Below are 17,901 nucleotides of genomic sequence, written 5' to 3'. Positions count from 1 at the left end.
CAGCTCTACCCCTCCACCACCTCTGCTCACTGCCCCAAACAGCATTTATTCTCTCACATAACTGTCTAGAATATACCTTGAGCTTTATTCTCACAGGTATTTGTTTACTAAATTTCAAATCTGGTCCTGTACTGCTTTATTTTTTACATTATAGTCTGTCTCTCTTTGTTTTTTTTTTGGGGGGGTGGGGGGACTAGTCCTGGGGCTTGAATTCTGGTCCTTGAACTCTGGTCCTGGATGTCATCCCTGGGCTACTTTGGCTCAAGGCTAGCTCACTACCACTTGAGTCACGGCGCCACTTCCAGCTTTTTCTAAGTAGTTTATTGGAGGTAAGAGTCTCATGGACTTTCTTGCCCAGGCTGGTTTCGAATCGCAGTTCTCAGATCTCAGCTTCCCTGAGTAGTAGCTAAAGATTACAAGAATGAACCACCAGTGCCTGGTTACAGGCTTTCTTGAACAAGGCTTGTTCCCATCTAGATCTTAATCATGATTTCTGAGATCTGAGCATATGTAATTTGAAAGGCTTACTGAGTGGTTTTTTAAAAGAGAATTATTTCAGAACCATTTCATTCCTCTTAGGAATTCAAGGCTAGGTCTCTACCTCTTGAGTCACAGTGCTACTTTCAGCTTTTTCTGAGTAGTTTATTGGAGATAAGAGTCTCACAGACTTTCTTGCCTGGGCTGGCTTTGAACCACCATCTTCAGATCTCAGCCTCCTGAATAGCTAGGATTACAGGTGTGAGCCACCAGCACCCAGCAACACTTAGTATATTTTTGACAAAACTTTTTGATGTGGTCCTTGTCTTTTTACCCAAAATATTGTGCCAAATGAAGGCCAACTTTGGGTTTTGTTTTTTTTTAAACACTAACAACATTTACTTTTGGGGTTGGGCTCAAGGAGAAATATGGGTACTCTGGGTTATTGATTATTGATGTGCATCTGTGGTAAATGGAATGTATAAACTACTTTAAATGAATGTCTTGCAGGCATTTACAACAGCAGTGATGTAGCAGTGTCCTTCCCGAATGTCGTGTCTGGCTCCGGCTCCAGCACACCTGTCTCCAGCTCTCACTTACCTCAACAGTCTTCTGGCCATTTGCAGCAGGTGGGAGCGCTCTCTCCTTCAGCTGTGCCGTCTGCAGCCCCTGCTGCTGCTACAACTCAGGTAACTCACTACAATTCTATATGGTAGCTGCATTTACATTTTTTTGGGGGGGGGTCCGGTCGTGGGGCCTGAACTCTGGGGGGTCCGGTCGTGGGGCCTGAACTCTGGGCCTGAGCACTGTCCCTCAGCTCTTCAGCTCAAGGCTAGCACTCTACCACATGAGCCACAGCGCCACTTCTGCTTTTTTCTTTTTGCTTATGTGGTGCTGAGGAATCGAACCCAGGGCCTCATGCATGCAAGGCAAGCGCTCTACCACTGAGCCACCTTCCCAGCCCTGCATTTACATTTTTTACCCTCAGCTGTACTAGAGTTTGAACTCAGGGCCTCATACTTGCGAGGCAAATTCTGTAACCCCTTGAGTCATCCTCCCTCTTTTGCCATTGTTTTTAGTTGTTTTTCAGGTGGAGTCTATTTGCTTTTGTCCAGCACTGGCCTTGAACCGCAGTCCTCCTCCTACCTCCTCTGGAATAGCTGGGGTCACAGGCCCCGTAGTACCTCTAGCTTACTGAGTGATGTAGGTTGTCACTAATGTTTTGCCTAGGAACTGGCCTGGAAATTCATTCTAGTAGCTGGGATTACAGGCATGAGCCACTATGCTTGGCCTGAGTTGTCATTTTTATTTTCATAGTCTGGTTGGAGGAAGAAACATGAAATAGAGCTTTCTGTAGGAGTGTGTGAAATAGCTTAGCTGGTACTAACATGCTAGTGAAAATAAGAGACTTGTTTACATGATTTTTAGGAGAAGAGGACAGTGAGTATGTGGGTACCATCCAGTTCTTTGCAGCTTCTGCATTGCTCAAATTGTCCCGATGATTAAAATCGTAATTTCAAGAGAACGCTTAGTCTTTCAAAAGTTGGATTCCCAAAGCATGCACTAATTTTTGTACTTTTGTGCTTTTTAAATTATAAAAAAAAGACATAAAAATTTGAAGTTAAATCTTTAGAACCAGCACAGGAGGAGGTATGGTTTCTCTCCTAGTGGCAGATACTACATGTTCATAAATACTACAATTAATGTGAATAAATAGGCTCTTTCATTATTGTTTTTACTTCAGTTTAGATCTACAGCTTGATAAGATAATCTATTCCATAGGAATGTTTTAAAAGCAAGTGTGAAGTAGGAAAAAGAAAATTCTGAATTCTATGAACAGGACAGTAAATGGGCAAAGGTATTATCCTTCCTTCCCTCCCTCTTTCTGTCCTCTTTCTCTAAAGAAAATAACTTAAGATTCCCTAAGTGTGTATTTTAAATTTTTTTTTGAAATTGCTTCTAATGCTGTGTTTATTTCTCCAGTGATTTGTACTAGTGACTAATTAAATTAATTAGGTAGTTGTTTGTAATTTGCTGTAAGTTTGAACTTTGCAGCTGGGGATAGAGCTCAATACTAAACATATCCCCTAGAGTATGCGAGATCCTGGATTCCATTTTTTAGCACCACAAAACAGAAACAACAAAAAAAATGTTCACATATACATAACTTCTGATGTTTGAGGCTTTACATGCATCTTTTCCGACATCACAGAACAGCATCAGGTTATTTTTAACTCGTGTGTTAGTGATGCAGCGCAATCACTGTTGTAACTGAGCTACATCTTAGAATGAATGATAGATAGTGCCGCCCAGCAAATCTATGGAGTGATTAGTAATAGAATAGCATCTTTGGAGATGAAAATTTAACTATTTGATGAACCTCTCAATCTAAATTAGGGGAATTTGATTATTTTGGGAAGGTTTTACTTGAGTTTATACCAGTAGAAAAATGAAGTGTTAACATAGTAATTTGGAATTAGAGTGAAAGAATAAATGAAAGAATAACTGAATAGTGTTACCCCTTTTTATTACAAATAGTATGATCTCTGTTTTTTTGTTTTGTTTTGTTTTTGGTTAGTTGCAGGGCTTGAACTCTGGGTCTGGGCTCTTCCCTCAGCTCTTCAGCTTAAGGCTAGCTCTACCACTTGAGCCACAGCATCACTTTGGGTTTTCTGAGTGGTTTATTGGAGATTAGTCTCACAGACTTTTTCTGCCCAGGCTAGCTTTGAACCTAGTTCCTCAGATCTCAGCCTCCGGAGTAGCTAGGATTACAGGTGTGAGCCACCGGCATCTGGCTTTGATCTCTTTTTTTAAATTATATGTAGCCGTGTGTGCTTTTTGGAAGCTTGATATTCTTGTACTACTTCTCATACATGACTTCAGAGTGTATTTTCTTTTCTGGCTTTATAAAATTCCATTTAAATTATTCTGGTTAATTCCAGGCTGAATTAAGCAAAAATCTAATTTCTTCTCATTCGTTATGTTTGTCGGTTTAGGGATTGGCACTAGGGAGAGGTGGATGGCAGAAGTGGTTGTAAAGAGAAATTTATAGCTGTAGGGAAAATTCCATCTAACATGTGATTCAACTGAAGAACAAAGAAATCAGAATTGCAAGTTATCTAGGATTCAGTACAATTAAAATCTTTACTTTGTATCCCCTTTCTATGTTTGGGTAAGATGGGTCTCATAAATAGGATGATCCAGTTAGATTCAAATGCTGCATTCTGAGATGACTGCATCTGCATTTCTGTTTGGCAGTAAATGCTTCCTACCTTGAAGCTCAAGCTTATTTGGTCTGGTTTATCTGGTGCTGCTGTAGCAATCATCAGTCTCCAGGCAACTGAGGCACGCTGACCTCTCAGTTGAACTGACTGCAGTACTACTTCCATTTAGCTGCTTGAGACAATAGTAATTGAGTGTGAAGATGAAATATTCTAGAAATTGTGCAAGCAGAAGGATACAAAAATACTCTGGTAGAATTAGTAGAACTCTTACAATGAGTAATTGAATCTTTTTGTGTGTGTGTGTGTGTCGGTCTTGGGGCCTGAACTCTGGGCCTGGGCGCTGTCCCTCAGCTCTTCAGCTCAAGGCTAGCGCTCTACCACTTGAGCCACAGCATCACTTCTGGCTTTTTCTGCTTATGTGGTGCTGAGGAATCGAACCCAGGGCCTCATGCATGCAAGGCAAGCGCTCTCGCACTGAGCCACCCTCTCAGCACCTCTTTTTGTTTTCTTCAGCGACATCTGTTTTAACCCTTCTGTGGCTTGTTTGACTTCAAACCATACTGTCCATTTTGGTTACAGGTAATCATAGCATCCTGGCATTTTATTTAGATATACTTTGTAAGTAGTTGATATATAAAATGAGACAAGTGTGGTAATATAAGTGGGCCAAAAGAAATGATCAGTGTTTGAAATGTAAGTCTAGAGATCTTACCATAGTTACTAAGAAAACCTTATGTTTGTGTAGCATGTGCAAAGTTCTTGGTCCCCAGAAGGTGGAGGAAAAAAAATGAAAGAAAACCAAATGCAAATATGACTAGAGAATAGAAAATTAAATTTGAAATAACTTTGACAATGTTTCCCTGTAAAGTTTAGAGAAAGTGACCAGTTTTAGTGTGGGGGCTGATGTTGGCAGCATGAAAATTCAGGGGTTCACTTTTACTCGTTTCAACCTTCACTGTAAGTAAAGTAGACAAACCTCCTGTTTGGCTTGTCTTATGTATTGAGACTGACTCTCTGGGAAGTTTGCAGGGAGGCAGAATCAAACCAAGAGTAGCTTGTTTTAAGCTTTTTTAAAAAATTGGGGACAAAAAGATGACAGTAACATTTGTAGAGAGGGAAGGAAATTGATTGTAACGCTTGTTTGAAAAACTTTTTGTAAAAATCTATGGGCTGGGAAGGTGGCTCAGTGGTAGAGCGCTTGCCTTGCATGCCTGAGACCCTGGGTTTGATTCCTCACACCACATAAGCAAAAAAGAAAAAAACCGGAAGTGGCGCTGTGGCTCAAGTGGTAGAGTGCTAGCCTTGAGCTGAAGAGCTGAAGGACAGTGCCCAGGCCCAGAGTTCAGGCCCCACGACCGGTCCCAAAAAAAAATAAAAAATAAAAAACTTTTTGTAAAAATCTATTTGATCACTTTTATATTCTTAAAATCTGTTTTTTGCTTTATATATTTCTTCCACAAATCATCCACATTGGGATTTATCAGAGCATTATTGAAAAAATAGAATGCCTGAGCATATGATTGTTAATGATGTTCTTATGGTAATTGTTGTTTTGCAAATGACTGATAGGGAGCCCACATTAGGATCTATCAGTAATACAATTACCATTATAGTTCTTTAGTGTTATTAGTAGGTTGAACTCCTCTCCATACAATTGTTAATGATATGCTCTTCCATTGTTGGATCTTGAGTAGGAATGTAAATTGGGTTTTGTAGGAGTACTATTAATTTTTCATGTTTTCTTTCAAATCCCACTGTTTTCCACTTATTGTATTCTGTTTTGTTTTAGGAAGAATGTAAATACTTTCGTTTGAAGGGTGATTTATTAAATAGAAGAATTTAAAAGTGAATAATGAAAAATAACTGCATTGCTAGTATATCTTGCATTTTGAGTTGTGCTTTGGATACTATCGTCATGCAGATGTTCTCATGCTTCCTTATTACAAGAATGAGTGTTTAAAAATCAGAATTAATTAAACTTCCATTGCATATAGGATATACAGATCTTTTAGTATTTTAAAGTACAGTTCAGTGACTGGAATTTTTCAGTCCTGACATTTTCCCCTCAACCTCAAATATATTGTTTTCCAGTACTATAACTTGCATGCACAGTTTGGAAGATTGTCTTAGACATAGCCCTCTGTTTCTTTTTCTTTCTTTTTTTTTTTTTTTTGGGTTCAATTGTGGGGCCTGAACTCTGGGCCTGGGCACTGTCCCTCAGCTCTTCAGCTCAAAGCTAGCGCTCTACCACTTGAGCCACAGCGCCACTTCCGGCTTTTTTCTTTTTGCTTATGTGGTGCTGAGGAATCGAACCCAGGGCCTCAGGCATGCAAGGCAAGCGCTCTACCACTGAGCCACCTTCCCAGCTCCCTCTGTTTCTTTTCAGTTGATGACTCTGATTCCATGTGAGAAAACGCTTCAATTTCTTATGCAGATTTAATTGACCTGGGCGAGGAGGGAGTGTTGGGAGAGGTGAAAGGGAGGATTTAGACTTGGTGAGATTGAAAATTTCATCTGTTTTGAATGCTTTCATAATGGCTTGTAATTTTATAGAATTGACCTTTCTGAGAAAAATCAGTTTTGGTAACTTTGGTAATGTCACTTACTATTGGATGTTAAAAATGTTCATCAACAATGCAAGGTCACATGTCTGGTAGGTGGGAAATCTGGAAGCTGTACTGTCCGGCTCTTTAATCCACAATGTCAGTTACTACAGTTGTGAATTTCTGTTTCGCTGAGAGGTGTTATTCTGAAAGACATTGCTGGGAATTGTACCCCATGTCCGTTTGTTACACAGTGTCAAGTAGCAGAAATTTCGAGTCAGAATTCTTTGTTTCCAGGGTGTTTGCTGCTTCCTGGTGTTTTCTTGGGTAATCTGTTTTTGTGAGATTCAACTTTTTTCATGTTTAAAACAGGAATATAATAAATACCTGTCCTTCCTGCTGTCCTGGTATATTTTGAAGCACAAATACAGATCATAAAGTACGTTAGCATTAATGTAATTTCAGTTATTGCAGAAACACCTGGGTTTATAGTGAGAAAAGAAACGGTTCAGAACACTTCTTCTATTAAATACATGTAGTATGACTGTTTTCTGTGAAAACTCTTTAATTCTGTGCTAATGTAGATATATTAACTAGCTAATTTATGTTCAGCTGTGGATCAAAGTCTTTCCCAGTTTTAAAATTATGTCAGTAGCTTGTCTTTCTCATAGGAACCTAATTTGCCCCCGAACATAAGGGATACATTGATTAGATATTAGACAATTAAGAATCCTATTTAGAATTGGTTAGTTATTCTATACAGTCTCGCTGTCCAATCATGAGTGTTCAGTGATGGTTTAACTACACTTTAATCCCTCCTACTATTTTTTGGAAACTCAATTGTAGAACATTGCAGCATTAGCCTAAACAATGGTTTTGAATACATTAAGCTCCTAACAATTAGGGAGCAGTTTGGGGCATTGAATAATGTGGAATGATGCAATTGAACCTGACAGCTTCAACAGTCAGTCTACTCATGGGACCAGAAAGTTGTTCACACTTGGTTTCATCTCTCATCACATGCTGAGCATTAAAGCCTTACTGGTGGTAGCTGACATAGAAATGGGGTTTGTTATCAGGGTAGGTTTCATAGTATAGTATAAGTTTGAATGAAGCTGGAGAACTGATGAAACTTTGTATGATTCAATCCCTGTCTAGTGTTCATTCATATTTTCTGCTTAACTATTCTGTTTGCAAACTGGAAAAAAAATTAAAATGCTTGAATCCTTACATTGGATTTACAGTATTGCTCTCTCTCTCTCTCTCTCTCTCTCTCTATATATATATATATATACACACACACACATACATATACTCATTCTCTCCCCTTCTCTTCCTCTTTCCTTCTCTCCCTCTCCATCTTTCTTTCTTTTTTTGTCGGGGCTTGAACTCTGGGCCTGGGCTCTGTGCCTGTGCTCTTCATCTGGAGGTGAGCTCTCTACCACTTGAGCCACAGTGCCACTTCTGGTTTTCTGGTGGTTAATTGGAAATAAGAGTCTCATGGACTTTCCTGCCTGGGCTGGCTTTGAACCTCAATCCTCATATCTCAGCCTCCTGAGTAGCTAGGACTACAGGTGTAAGCCACCAGTTCCCAGCTGCTATATTTTTATATGCTGCATAATGAAGTATTTTGACCATCTAATGTTTCTTTGAGAAATAGGGCTTTAAATTTTTCTTATTCGTTTACATGAGTTACATTTGGTTAAAAAAATACGGAATGCTGTGTGTATTTGCATGTTACCCTTGCATGCTCGTTCAGGGATCCATACTAAGCTTTTCACAATACTGCTTTTAGTGTGTGTACTGTGGAAGTGAGCATGTAAAATAGTTGTGTGTGGGGCCCACTGGTATAGAGGCTTGAACTCCAGACTTGCCAATCTTGCTTGGCTTTTTCCACTCATGACTAGTGCTTTTCTAGTTAGGCCATACATCTGTTTCTGGCTTTTTGCTGGTTTATCAGATTTATCTGCCTTGGGCTGCTTCTACCCTCCATAACCAGATCTCAGCTTCCTGAGTAGTTAGGATTTGTAGGTGTGAGCTAACAGGGACAGGGGAGAACTACATTTCAGTCTTTGAAATATGTCACTGTAGGGCTGGGAAGGTGGCTCAGTGGTAGAGTGCTTGCCTTTCATGCATGAGGCCCTGGGTTCGATTCCTCAGCACCACATAAGCAAAAAAGAAAAAAAAGCCGGAAGTGGCGCTGTGGCTCAAGTGGTAGAGCGCTAGCCTTGAGCTGAAGAGCCGAGGGATAGCACCCAGGCCCAGAGTTCAGGCCCCATGACCGGACTCACCCCTCTACCCCCACCCCACCCCCCAAAAAAAGAAATATATCACTGTATAAGGAGACAATTATTAATATAATTTCCTAGTAAAGTTCTTGGAAGAATGAAAAACACAATAGCTTGTGAATTAATCTTTTAAAATATCAAGCTAAAGGTAAATGCTTTTGTATAAACTCAATTCTTGCTATTATTTTTCTCATTTTAAAGATGGAAATTGAGGACATAGAGATTTATTAACTTGCCCAGTGTGATACAGCTTAATATGTAGTTGGTAGAGTGATGATAAAAGTTTTTTCTTTTAAAAATATGTATGGATTGGGGACTGAGGATGTAACTCAGTGGTAGAGCACTTGCCTAACATGTGTGAGACCTTGGATTTTTTTTGTTTTGTTTTGTTTTTTGTATGGATGATTTTATTTGGTGAAGCAATTAGATTCAATATTATACTTTCAAAGTCATCAAGATGTTTAGGGCACTAAGGTTTATGTAGTTTCTACAATTAGGTCAATTTTGAATTCTTCATTTACCTTGGAGGAGTTAATCTTGCTACTAAGAGACCTTGGATTCTATCCCAAGTATTCTAAAACAAATATCAGACACAAAAAGTTAAGGACTACCGTTCGGATTCAAGTGGTCAGCATCTGCCTAACAACTGAGAGGCCATGAGTTCAAAATTCAGCCCCACGCCTTTCTGAAAGTGTGTATGCACCTATGCTCATGAGTTGAGAATTTTTAAGAATATATAATTTAGTAAATCTGACAAGATTTTGAGAGCACATTTTAAAATCATGTGTCAGTGCTGGAAACTTGCACAAGGCAGCTGGTACATTTTAGAACTTTACTTGAAATATTTGGCTTGAATGTTTATTGATGGGTTAACTGTGAATGCTTAAAAAGCTTGCTTGTTCCTATATGAGAAAAATATGATGATGCAAACTTACCTTTAGATGGATGACTGTAAATACTTTCCAAAAATCAAAGTATTTTTGTAGGAGAAGTACATGTGTCTAAAACAATACCCCTTTTAAAAACTCTGATTTTCAGATAATCAAGCAGACCTTACCTTTTCTTCCTTTAGAACTATCTCCTTGGAATAAGCCAATTCATTAGGTACTGCTTAACCAGGGTGCATTACAAGTATTTCTGTAGCCATAAACAGACATTTGAAATGTAAGAGATTAACTATTAACCAGTGAAATTTCAACCTGAAATAATATTCTAATCTTGTTAATATGATATGCTAGTCTGCTTAGAATTTGTTTTGTGTTTGAATACTACCTGGATAAAGTCTTGGATTTTTTTCCTTGATAGTTGATTGATGAAATTACTTGAAGTTTGTCAAGGGTGTGTGTGTGTGTGTGTGTGTGTGTGTGTGTGTGTGTGTGTGTGTGTGTGTGTGTGTGTGTGTGTTCTGAGCTTAAGGTTGTGCTCTACCACTTGAGCCAGTTATTTTGTATGTATGTATTTGTGGTTTATTGGAGATAAGACTTTCAAGGACTTTTGTGCTAAAGCATTAGCAGAGTAGCTAGGATTACAGATGTGAACCCCCAGTGCCTGGCCATCAAAGGTCTTCTTTAACTGAGACAGATAAGCATATTTTGTTTAAATGTGATTTAGATTTACCTCAATAATCATTCAATTTATTTTTAATCTACTGGTCTTTGGGCCTAGCTTTAAAATAATTATGCTTTTCTTAATGAGGTTTTTACTACAGTATAAGAATAATTGTTATAATATATTGAGTATGGGAGTGATTCCTTTTAATTATTAATCCTAGCGGGGGGGGGGAAGCCTCAGTAGATAATCACATATTACACGTTAAAGCAGAAGTTTATCATAGGTAGTATTAATTTCTTACCGTGAAATAATTGTAGCTGTACAGAAAAGTTGCAAGAACAATTCAGGGTGTTTACATATATATTGTAAATATCCTTCATTCAGCTTCTCTAACCTTAACAAAGCTCATGAATTTGTAGTACTAGCAGTATCTGTCTACAATAGCAATTCTTCTTGCTTGAATAGAATAAAATTGAAATGTTTTAAGACAGCTATTTTCTTCTCAAAAAGATATTTTATACCAGTTTTTCTGAAGAGAACTTATGGTACATTACTGTTTTCAATGCCCTTAAAAAACCCATGTCCGAAATAAGTTATTGAGGAATATAGGTATATTAATTTTCCCTTTATCCTTGCTCAAGATATCTTTTATATAAAAACTTTTAGTGCCCTGTGCTTTATAACCCTTGTTTTTGTAGGCTAACGTGGACTTCTGTCTATGCCCTTGAGTCACTTGGCACTTTCACAAGTATTTTTTGTCTTAACAAACTCATCTTTTTCCAACTCTCCCTTTTTACCTGCCCTCTGTTGCTGAGGTGTGGGATCTTTTCATTAAAATGAGGGGGATTTTGGCCAGGAGGCACCAACAGAAACCATTGCAAATGGTATTTTGGAACCCACGTCCACTTTGAAATGATGTTCGGGAAGAAATTAATGTCGAGTGGTGTAGATAGTAACATACCAGAAATAATCTTGTGAAATTAATAACTTGTTTTATTTCATTATTTAGTCTGGGTCAGGTCTTGAGGAGTCTTGCTTTGCTCACAGTTGCAGTCCTATTGGCTTAGTCCCCAGTAGATGAGAGACGGATGTGCACCACCCGCTTGAAAATTGGTTCACAGAAATAGAAGTGTTCAAAAAGGAAAAAGAATGCTCAGATTTTTCTCCCTCAAATGGATAGTTTTGGAAATTGGTCATTTATGATAGTATTTTTACCTTAGTTTATTCTTGTTAACTTTGACAAACAGTGTGGTGCATCCCTGTGTCCCAGTGGCTCAGGAGCTGTAGGTAAGAGAGGTGAGATCCAAGTTAGCTGGGGCAAAATCAGCAAGATCCCATCTCAAAAACAAGCTGAGAGGGGAGCCTAGAGAGTGTGCTGAGTGGACCAGATTGATCACAATACATTATGAATGAGTGAAAAGGTAACAAGAACACCCCTCTCCTGTGTAACTACTGTAAGCTAGTAAACAAAAACAATGAGAACCCCAAACAAAAAAAAAAGCACCTCGCTGAGTGCAATGTGGTACATGTTTGTAATCCCAGCTACTCAGGAGGTGGAGGTAAGTAGGATCATGGTTTGAGGGTGGCCCAGGTAGAAAGTCAGGTTGAGGTGCTCTTAGAGGATGTGGAGGAACTAAAATGAACTGGGTGTCAGCCCAGTGTGGTAGAGCACCTGCCTAGCTTGCGTGAGGTCCCCAGTTGAGTTCAGTCCTAATACTGGGGAGACACACAAAGGGGGAGATTTTCCTGGTTTTGAATGTGCTCGAGATACTTAACGATCATTCTTTCTGATGGTTACTTTGCAGACCAATTATTCTAAACTGTTTTGTAGTTTGATCTTTAGTATCTTGGGCCTAATGAATAATAGGAGTGCTAAAATAAAAAAAGTGTTACTCTGAAATTAGAAGAAAGCCTTGGCTGAAGAAACCTTCCTAAAAAAGGAATGTTATTTCTGGCTACAGTTTGGCTCTGCTGATTCTTATTGAAAGACTAAAGCAGTTCATGAGACTGCTTGTTGGAATGGAAAGGGTGTTTCCACTGGTTGTTCATGCGACTTAGCCAGTACATCACATAGATGACTGCAGAGTCTGACGGTGAGGACGTGTCCTTGCTGCATGGAGGTGCGCGCCTCTGCAGTGCCCCAGTGTGCTTCCACATGCTTTCGTCTCTTGCTGTGAGTTGTTACTTCTTGCCGACAACAGACTGTCTCAAGATACTATTTTTTTCTTCTTCCTTTGAATTAATTTCCCAGTTCAAATATGTTAGGTGCTTTGTTGATATTTGTAGAATTGTGTGCCCCTCCCCCCCAGCAGTAAGAGTAAATTGGCTCTGGCTCTCTAGAGCCAGTGTTAAGGATCCAAGACCATTATAAGCACATGGGACTGGTAATATTTGGTCATTTTCTATTGGTTGCTTTGTATTTTTTTTCCCTCTCAGTTATTTTATGAGTAACTGGAATTGCCATATGTTTCTATGCAATATTATCTTTAAGTTGAAATTAAGACTTGTACCGAAGGCTAATTTTTCAGTAGGATACCGAAGTACAAACTGACTTCAAGCGTATTATTTGTAAGAAATAGATAATTGGAGTGGATTGATTTTACACATTAAATTGTGAACTGTATACCCTTTGGAATAAAATAGGAAGGGCAGGATTCTCCATCATGGATACTCTTTCTGTGAATTGTAAAAAGTGCAGTTTTCATGCTTAATAAATGTTGGCTAATGGCCAAAGCATGATGTCAGGATACGAGTCTCTCCAGAAATACAGAGTAATATTTTGCTTGCTATAGTAAGTATGTCATCATAGTCTCTCACATGGTCTAATACATGTCTAAAATGTCCCACATCTTTTTGTCCTCCCGTTTCTCAGTTTCTTTATGTTGTTGGAAGGGTGCTTCAGTTCTTGGAAGTCACTTTCAAGAGTTTTCTGAAATAACTTCAGTGATTTCATTTTGTAAAAGCTTAAGTTTAATTTCATTGATGAAAAAGAGGAATAGTTTCAAATTGTGGTTCGGTTAAATCTGAAAATTATTTCAGGCCTTAATAGCCTTCTGTGAGTAACAGTATTTTGTGTACAAGAGATATGCTTCCAAAATGTCACGTCTTAAGGTTACAATATTCTTGGAAAGTGGGAGAGTGTGCTCATGAAAGAAGGCATTTTTATTACACTGGATTATGCAACACTTTGGCCAGTCTCCCCAGCCTCATCTGTTTAAGGGTTCATTTTCGCTTGTTTGGCACAGATCCCAGTAGAGGCCTTCAGAATTGTGGTTAGCAACATGAATGAATTACAAACTTTGGACTAGCTCTTCAGTTAGTAGAACTGGCTTCCTGCCAAAAAGACAGTGCCTTATAAGGGGTCAGGGTAGAGCCGTGGTTCCTTGAGCCCTGCATTGTATAGAACACATACTTGGGATGCATGTTTGCTTTCTTTTAAAATAAAAACAAAACAAAACAGCAAAAGCAGCAGGCTTCCAAGGGATCAAAATAGGAAGTAACAAAATCATGTGCAGGTTTTACTAATGACAGAGTTAAGCAATGGAAAATATGGCTCTGTATAGTTAAAAGTAGATATTGAACCTTTTGACCTACTTATCCTGCTTGTGATGTAAGACACTGGAGCATTGGATAAAACATCTGTTGCCTACTTGCTTGTATTTTCTAAATGGTTTTAAGACGATTAAATAATAAGTCCTGTGTCCATGTGGTTACCATACTGTAGGGTTTAGTGTTGAATGTGTCAGCTTGTTAAAAAAACAACAACTGTAGTTATGTAACTTCAGAAATTGACATGTTGGAATGGTAAAGAATGAATGAAAATTATTTTTCAAAAAACAAAAAGTGGGCTGGGAATGTGCCTTAGTGGTAGAGTGCTTGCCTAGCATGCATGGAGCCCTGGGTTTGATTCCTCAGTACTCCATAAACAGAAAAAGCCAGAAGTGGTTGTGTGGCTCAAGTGGTAGAGTGCTAATTTGGAGCAAAAAGAAGCTCAGGGACAGTGCCCAGGCCCTGAGTTCAAGCTCCAGGATTGGCTCCCCCCCACCCCCACCCCCCAAAAAAAGTGAGAAGTTTCTGCTGATATACTGAGATTGCAGGGAATTTAGTCACTATAGGAAGAAAATCAATATGGCATTTTCCAGTATAGTTCATTTAACATTTTACTTCCTTTTATTTAGGCAAATACCCTGTCTGGATCTTCTCTTAGTCAGCCACCATCGCATATATATGGCAATAGATTAAATCCAAATCCATCAATGGCAGCTCTCATAGCACAGTCTGAAAACAATCAAACAGGTAAGTTTTGAAAGTTAAAACTCTTAAATTCGTAATCCCTCCCTCCCTTCCTCCCTTATGGGTCCTGAATGCTGGGCCTGGGCGCTGTCCCTCAACTCTTCAGCTCAAGGCTGGCGCTCTCCCACTTGAGCCATATAGCCCCACTTCTGGCTTTTTCTGCTTATGTGGTGCTAAGGAATCAAACCCAGGGCCTCTTGAAGGCAAGGCAAGCACTCTACCTCTGAGCCACCTTCCCAGCCCCTTAATAATTCTTTAAACTGTCTGAAATATAAATGTTTAAGAGCCATCAGCAGGCAGGAATGCAACAATGTCTCCTGTGACTTTTGTGATGGATGTGTTCACTCCTCAGTTCTATGCAATGAAAGTAACATAACACTGGCCTTTCTGTGAATAGCCTAAACCTTTATTTGCATAATTCATGAAATTGCATTACACAAACTTGGTTTAAAAAAATTCTGTTAGAGAATTTCTACAGTGTTTAGTAATCCTGTGAATTTTTATCACTTGACATTTTGTAACATTTGCCTCTTGTACTGTTTTTAATGAACCACTGGATTTGCTTTGTTTCATTCCATCTTGAAGGATTTGTTGACATGTCCAAGTAGTCATGCCTGTTTGGGGGAAGGGAATGGGTTTAGTAGTTCACCAAGAATGGATCAGTCATGTCTTTACCCTTCAAGGGTCAGAGGTTACCGGACTCAGAATAAGGGGAGGACAACCACTAATAAGTGCAGGGAAAACACAAGTTACTTTTAAGAGGAAATATTCTGTTACCTCAAACATACTTAAAAGGATTAATTATTTTTGTCATTTAAATACATAATTCTAGTTTTTTCACTTACAGTTTGGATATTTTGTATTGTATGTAATTTTATTCTTAGTGCCAGGATTCATGTAACATTTTTATTCTCTTGTAAGGCTCTATGTAAATACATTTTATCATTTGTCTTGGGATGCAAAGTGTTAAAAAATACAAAGCATAAGGATTTGCTGTGATAAGCATACAGATTAGCTGTCGCAGCTGTGATTCATTACTTTAACCGTAGAAATTAAAAGTGGCTGAGGGGAGGGTGCTGCAGATTCAAACCATGCTTCTGTGCTGTAAAATGGAAAGGAATGAAAGCACAGAGCATATTCCATGGCCTTCTACACCCACAGAAACATGTAGGAACAACACTTTACATGCCACAGCTCAGCAGTTCTAAACTGGCAACAAGCTACGTCTACTACTTTCCTGGTAACTGGAAATATCCTGGAAAAGTTTTAATGTGTGTTTTAGAAAAAAAAAAGTGAGAGAGAGAGAGAGAGAAAGAAAATCAGCTTAAAACCTTTTATCTTGTGAGAGAGTCACTTTATCAGCTCTGAAATATTTACACTGCAGATCAAGATCTTGGAGACAATAGCCGAAACTTAGCTGGCCGAGGAAGCTCACCCCAGGGAAGTCTCTCACCACGGTAAGTGATATTTACACTGCAAAGAATTGGCAAAGTGAAACACTGAGATTTGGAAACTTCTTTATCTCCTATCAGGAGGGTGTACTTTGGTGAGGCTCTATAAAAGCATTCTGTAGATAAGCATGTCTAGACAGTCAAGAAAAATGATTCTTAATTAATCTGAATATTAATTTAAACACATTATTAGATTTCTCAGCTAAAAGGAATTCATTTTTTTTTAGGTTTCCAATCATCTGTATATTTAGCTGCTGGTATGATTAATGCATTGGCTTAGGTGATTAGTTTTGCTTATAAGATAATCTTAAAATACCTTAAAGTTACAAGCTCAAGACTTCTGACATTGGGCACCAGTTTTGGCTTTAAAGGCAGTACATTTGTCTTTAGTTTGTCTCTAGTTACTGTTTTGCATAAATGGAACTAGTATCCTGTAGATTTTTAGGTTATTTGAAGCGGAGAGTGGAAAATACATTTCATGTTTTGAGAAATTATCTTAGATAGTGTATGACATCATTCTAGGAATTTATTAGGAATTTATTAGTCAGTGTGAGGCTATGGAACTTTGTGTTCCTTTTCTTCTAAATGGGGAGAATGGTGTGACTTAGCACATCAAATTATAGGAAACAATGCACTTCAGTGGAATGCTTTTTTTCCTACTTGTTTGGATTTTGGGGGAGGGGAGTGTTGGAGTCTGCAGTCAGGCCTTGTGCTTGCTCTGCAGGTGCTCTGAGCCACTCCTCCAGCCCCACGTCTTCAACTTCTGCCCCTAGTTCTCTAATTTTTTCCCCCTTTTTTCTTTTGTTCATTGTGGGGCTTGAACTCTGGGCCTGAGTGCTATCCCTGAGCTCTTCAGCTCAAGGTGAGGGCTCTACCACTTGAGCCACAGCGCCATTTCCCGTTTTCGGGTGGTTAATTGGGGATAAGAATTTCACAGACTTTCCTGCCTGGGCTGGCTTTAAACCCCATCCTCAGATCTCAGCCTCCTGACCTAGCTAGTATTACAGGCGTGAGCCACCAGTGCCTGACCTATTTCTCTAATTTTATAAGCTGACTTCAAACATCAGGCTGGGTGAGAATTTAGAGGAAAAGTCTTTTATATATGGGAAAACTTTTATTAGCCCTGGGACCTTGTGATGTGGGTTTGTGTTGTGTTGCTTATCTCATGAGAGTGTGCCTATTAGTGAGCATTTTCTTTGCCATTATAAACATTTTTACTTCAATAGTCTCTAACTTTTTCTTTTTCTAATGGTACATTTAGTATTTTTCTTGTATATTCTCTGGGTGAACTAAAAGTATATATATTTTTTTTCCTGCCTGGACTCTGAAGAAAGCTAAATACCCTTTCTTTGAAAACTAGGAATCAGAAATAGACATTAACAATATTATCTCACTGGTCTGTGCTTTTATGTTGTAAGTACTTCTGTACTGTAATACTTTCACAGAAGAAAGTCATGCACTTTAGCTTATACATAGAACAGCAGTCAAGTTACCTAGAAATTATTCAAATTCTTAGCATTATTTTGCTAGTATAGTTTCTGTTCTTCTTTTTTTTTTTTTTCCTTTCTGGTTGTGGGACTTGAACTCTGGGCCTGGTGCTGTCCCTCAGCTCTTCAGCTCAAGGTTAGCACTCTACCACTTTAGCCACAGCGCCACTTCAGGTTTTCTGGTGGTTTATTGGAGTAGCTAGGATTACAGGTGTGAACCACCAGTGCCTGACAAGTTTCTGTTCTTATGGAAGTTAATATGTGGTCCTAAGTTATTTTTAGCATGTATTTCCAACTTTATATTATCCTTTAAAAATCAGCTTGAAAGCCGTGTGCCAGTGGCTCACACCTGTAATCCTAGCTAGTCAGGAGGCTGAGATCTGAGGATCACTGCTAGCCCCAGCAGGAAAGTCTGTGTGGGACTTTTGTTTTGTTTTGTTTTTTGGGGTCCGGTCATGGGGCCTGAACTCTGGGCCTGGGTGCTGTCCCTCAGCTCTTCAGCTCAAGGCTAGTGCTCTACCACTTGAGCCACAGTGCCACTTCCGGCTTTTTTTCTTTTTGCTTATGTGGTGCTGAGGAATCAAACC

The 17,901-nt window shown here is 39.0% G+C and overlaps 1 protein-coding gene across 7 annotated transcripts in view; it reads left to right on the top strand.

Annotated features, from left to right (window-relative positions):
• Positions 1–17,901, top strand: part of Mllt10 (myeloid/lymphoid or mixed-lineage leukemia; translocated to, 10) — a 198,626-nt gene that overhangs the window by 167,194 nt on the left and 13,531 nt on the right. For all 7 annotated transcript variants that reach the window (XM_013014683.1, XM_013014686.1, XM_013014688.1 and 4 more), the window contains 3 exons: positions 988–1,166; positions 14,262–14,379; positions 15,761–15,833. In XM_013014683.1, coding sequence (XP_012870137.1) covers positions 988–1,166; positions 14,262–14,379; positions 15,761–15,833 — 370 coding nt within the window. The remainder of the gene's footprint in view (positions 1–987; positions 1,167–14,261; positions 14,380–15,760; positions 15,834–17,901) is intronic.

The sequence above is a fragment of the Dipodomys ordii genome, unplaced genomic scaffold (genome assembly GCF_000151885.1).
Source record: "Dipodomys ordii isolate 6190 unplaced genomic scaffold, Dord_2.0 Scaffold24, whole genome shotgun sequence".
Lineage (NCBI taxonomy): Eukaryota > Metazoa > Chordata > Mammalia > Rodentia > Heteromyidae > Dipodomys > Dipodomys ordii.
Note: the sequence above shows the minus strand (reverse complement) of the source record. Positions and strands in the feature narration are given on the sequence as shown.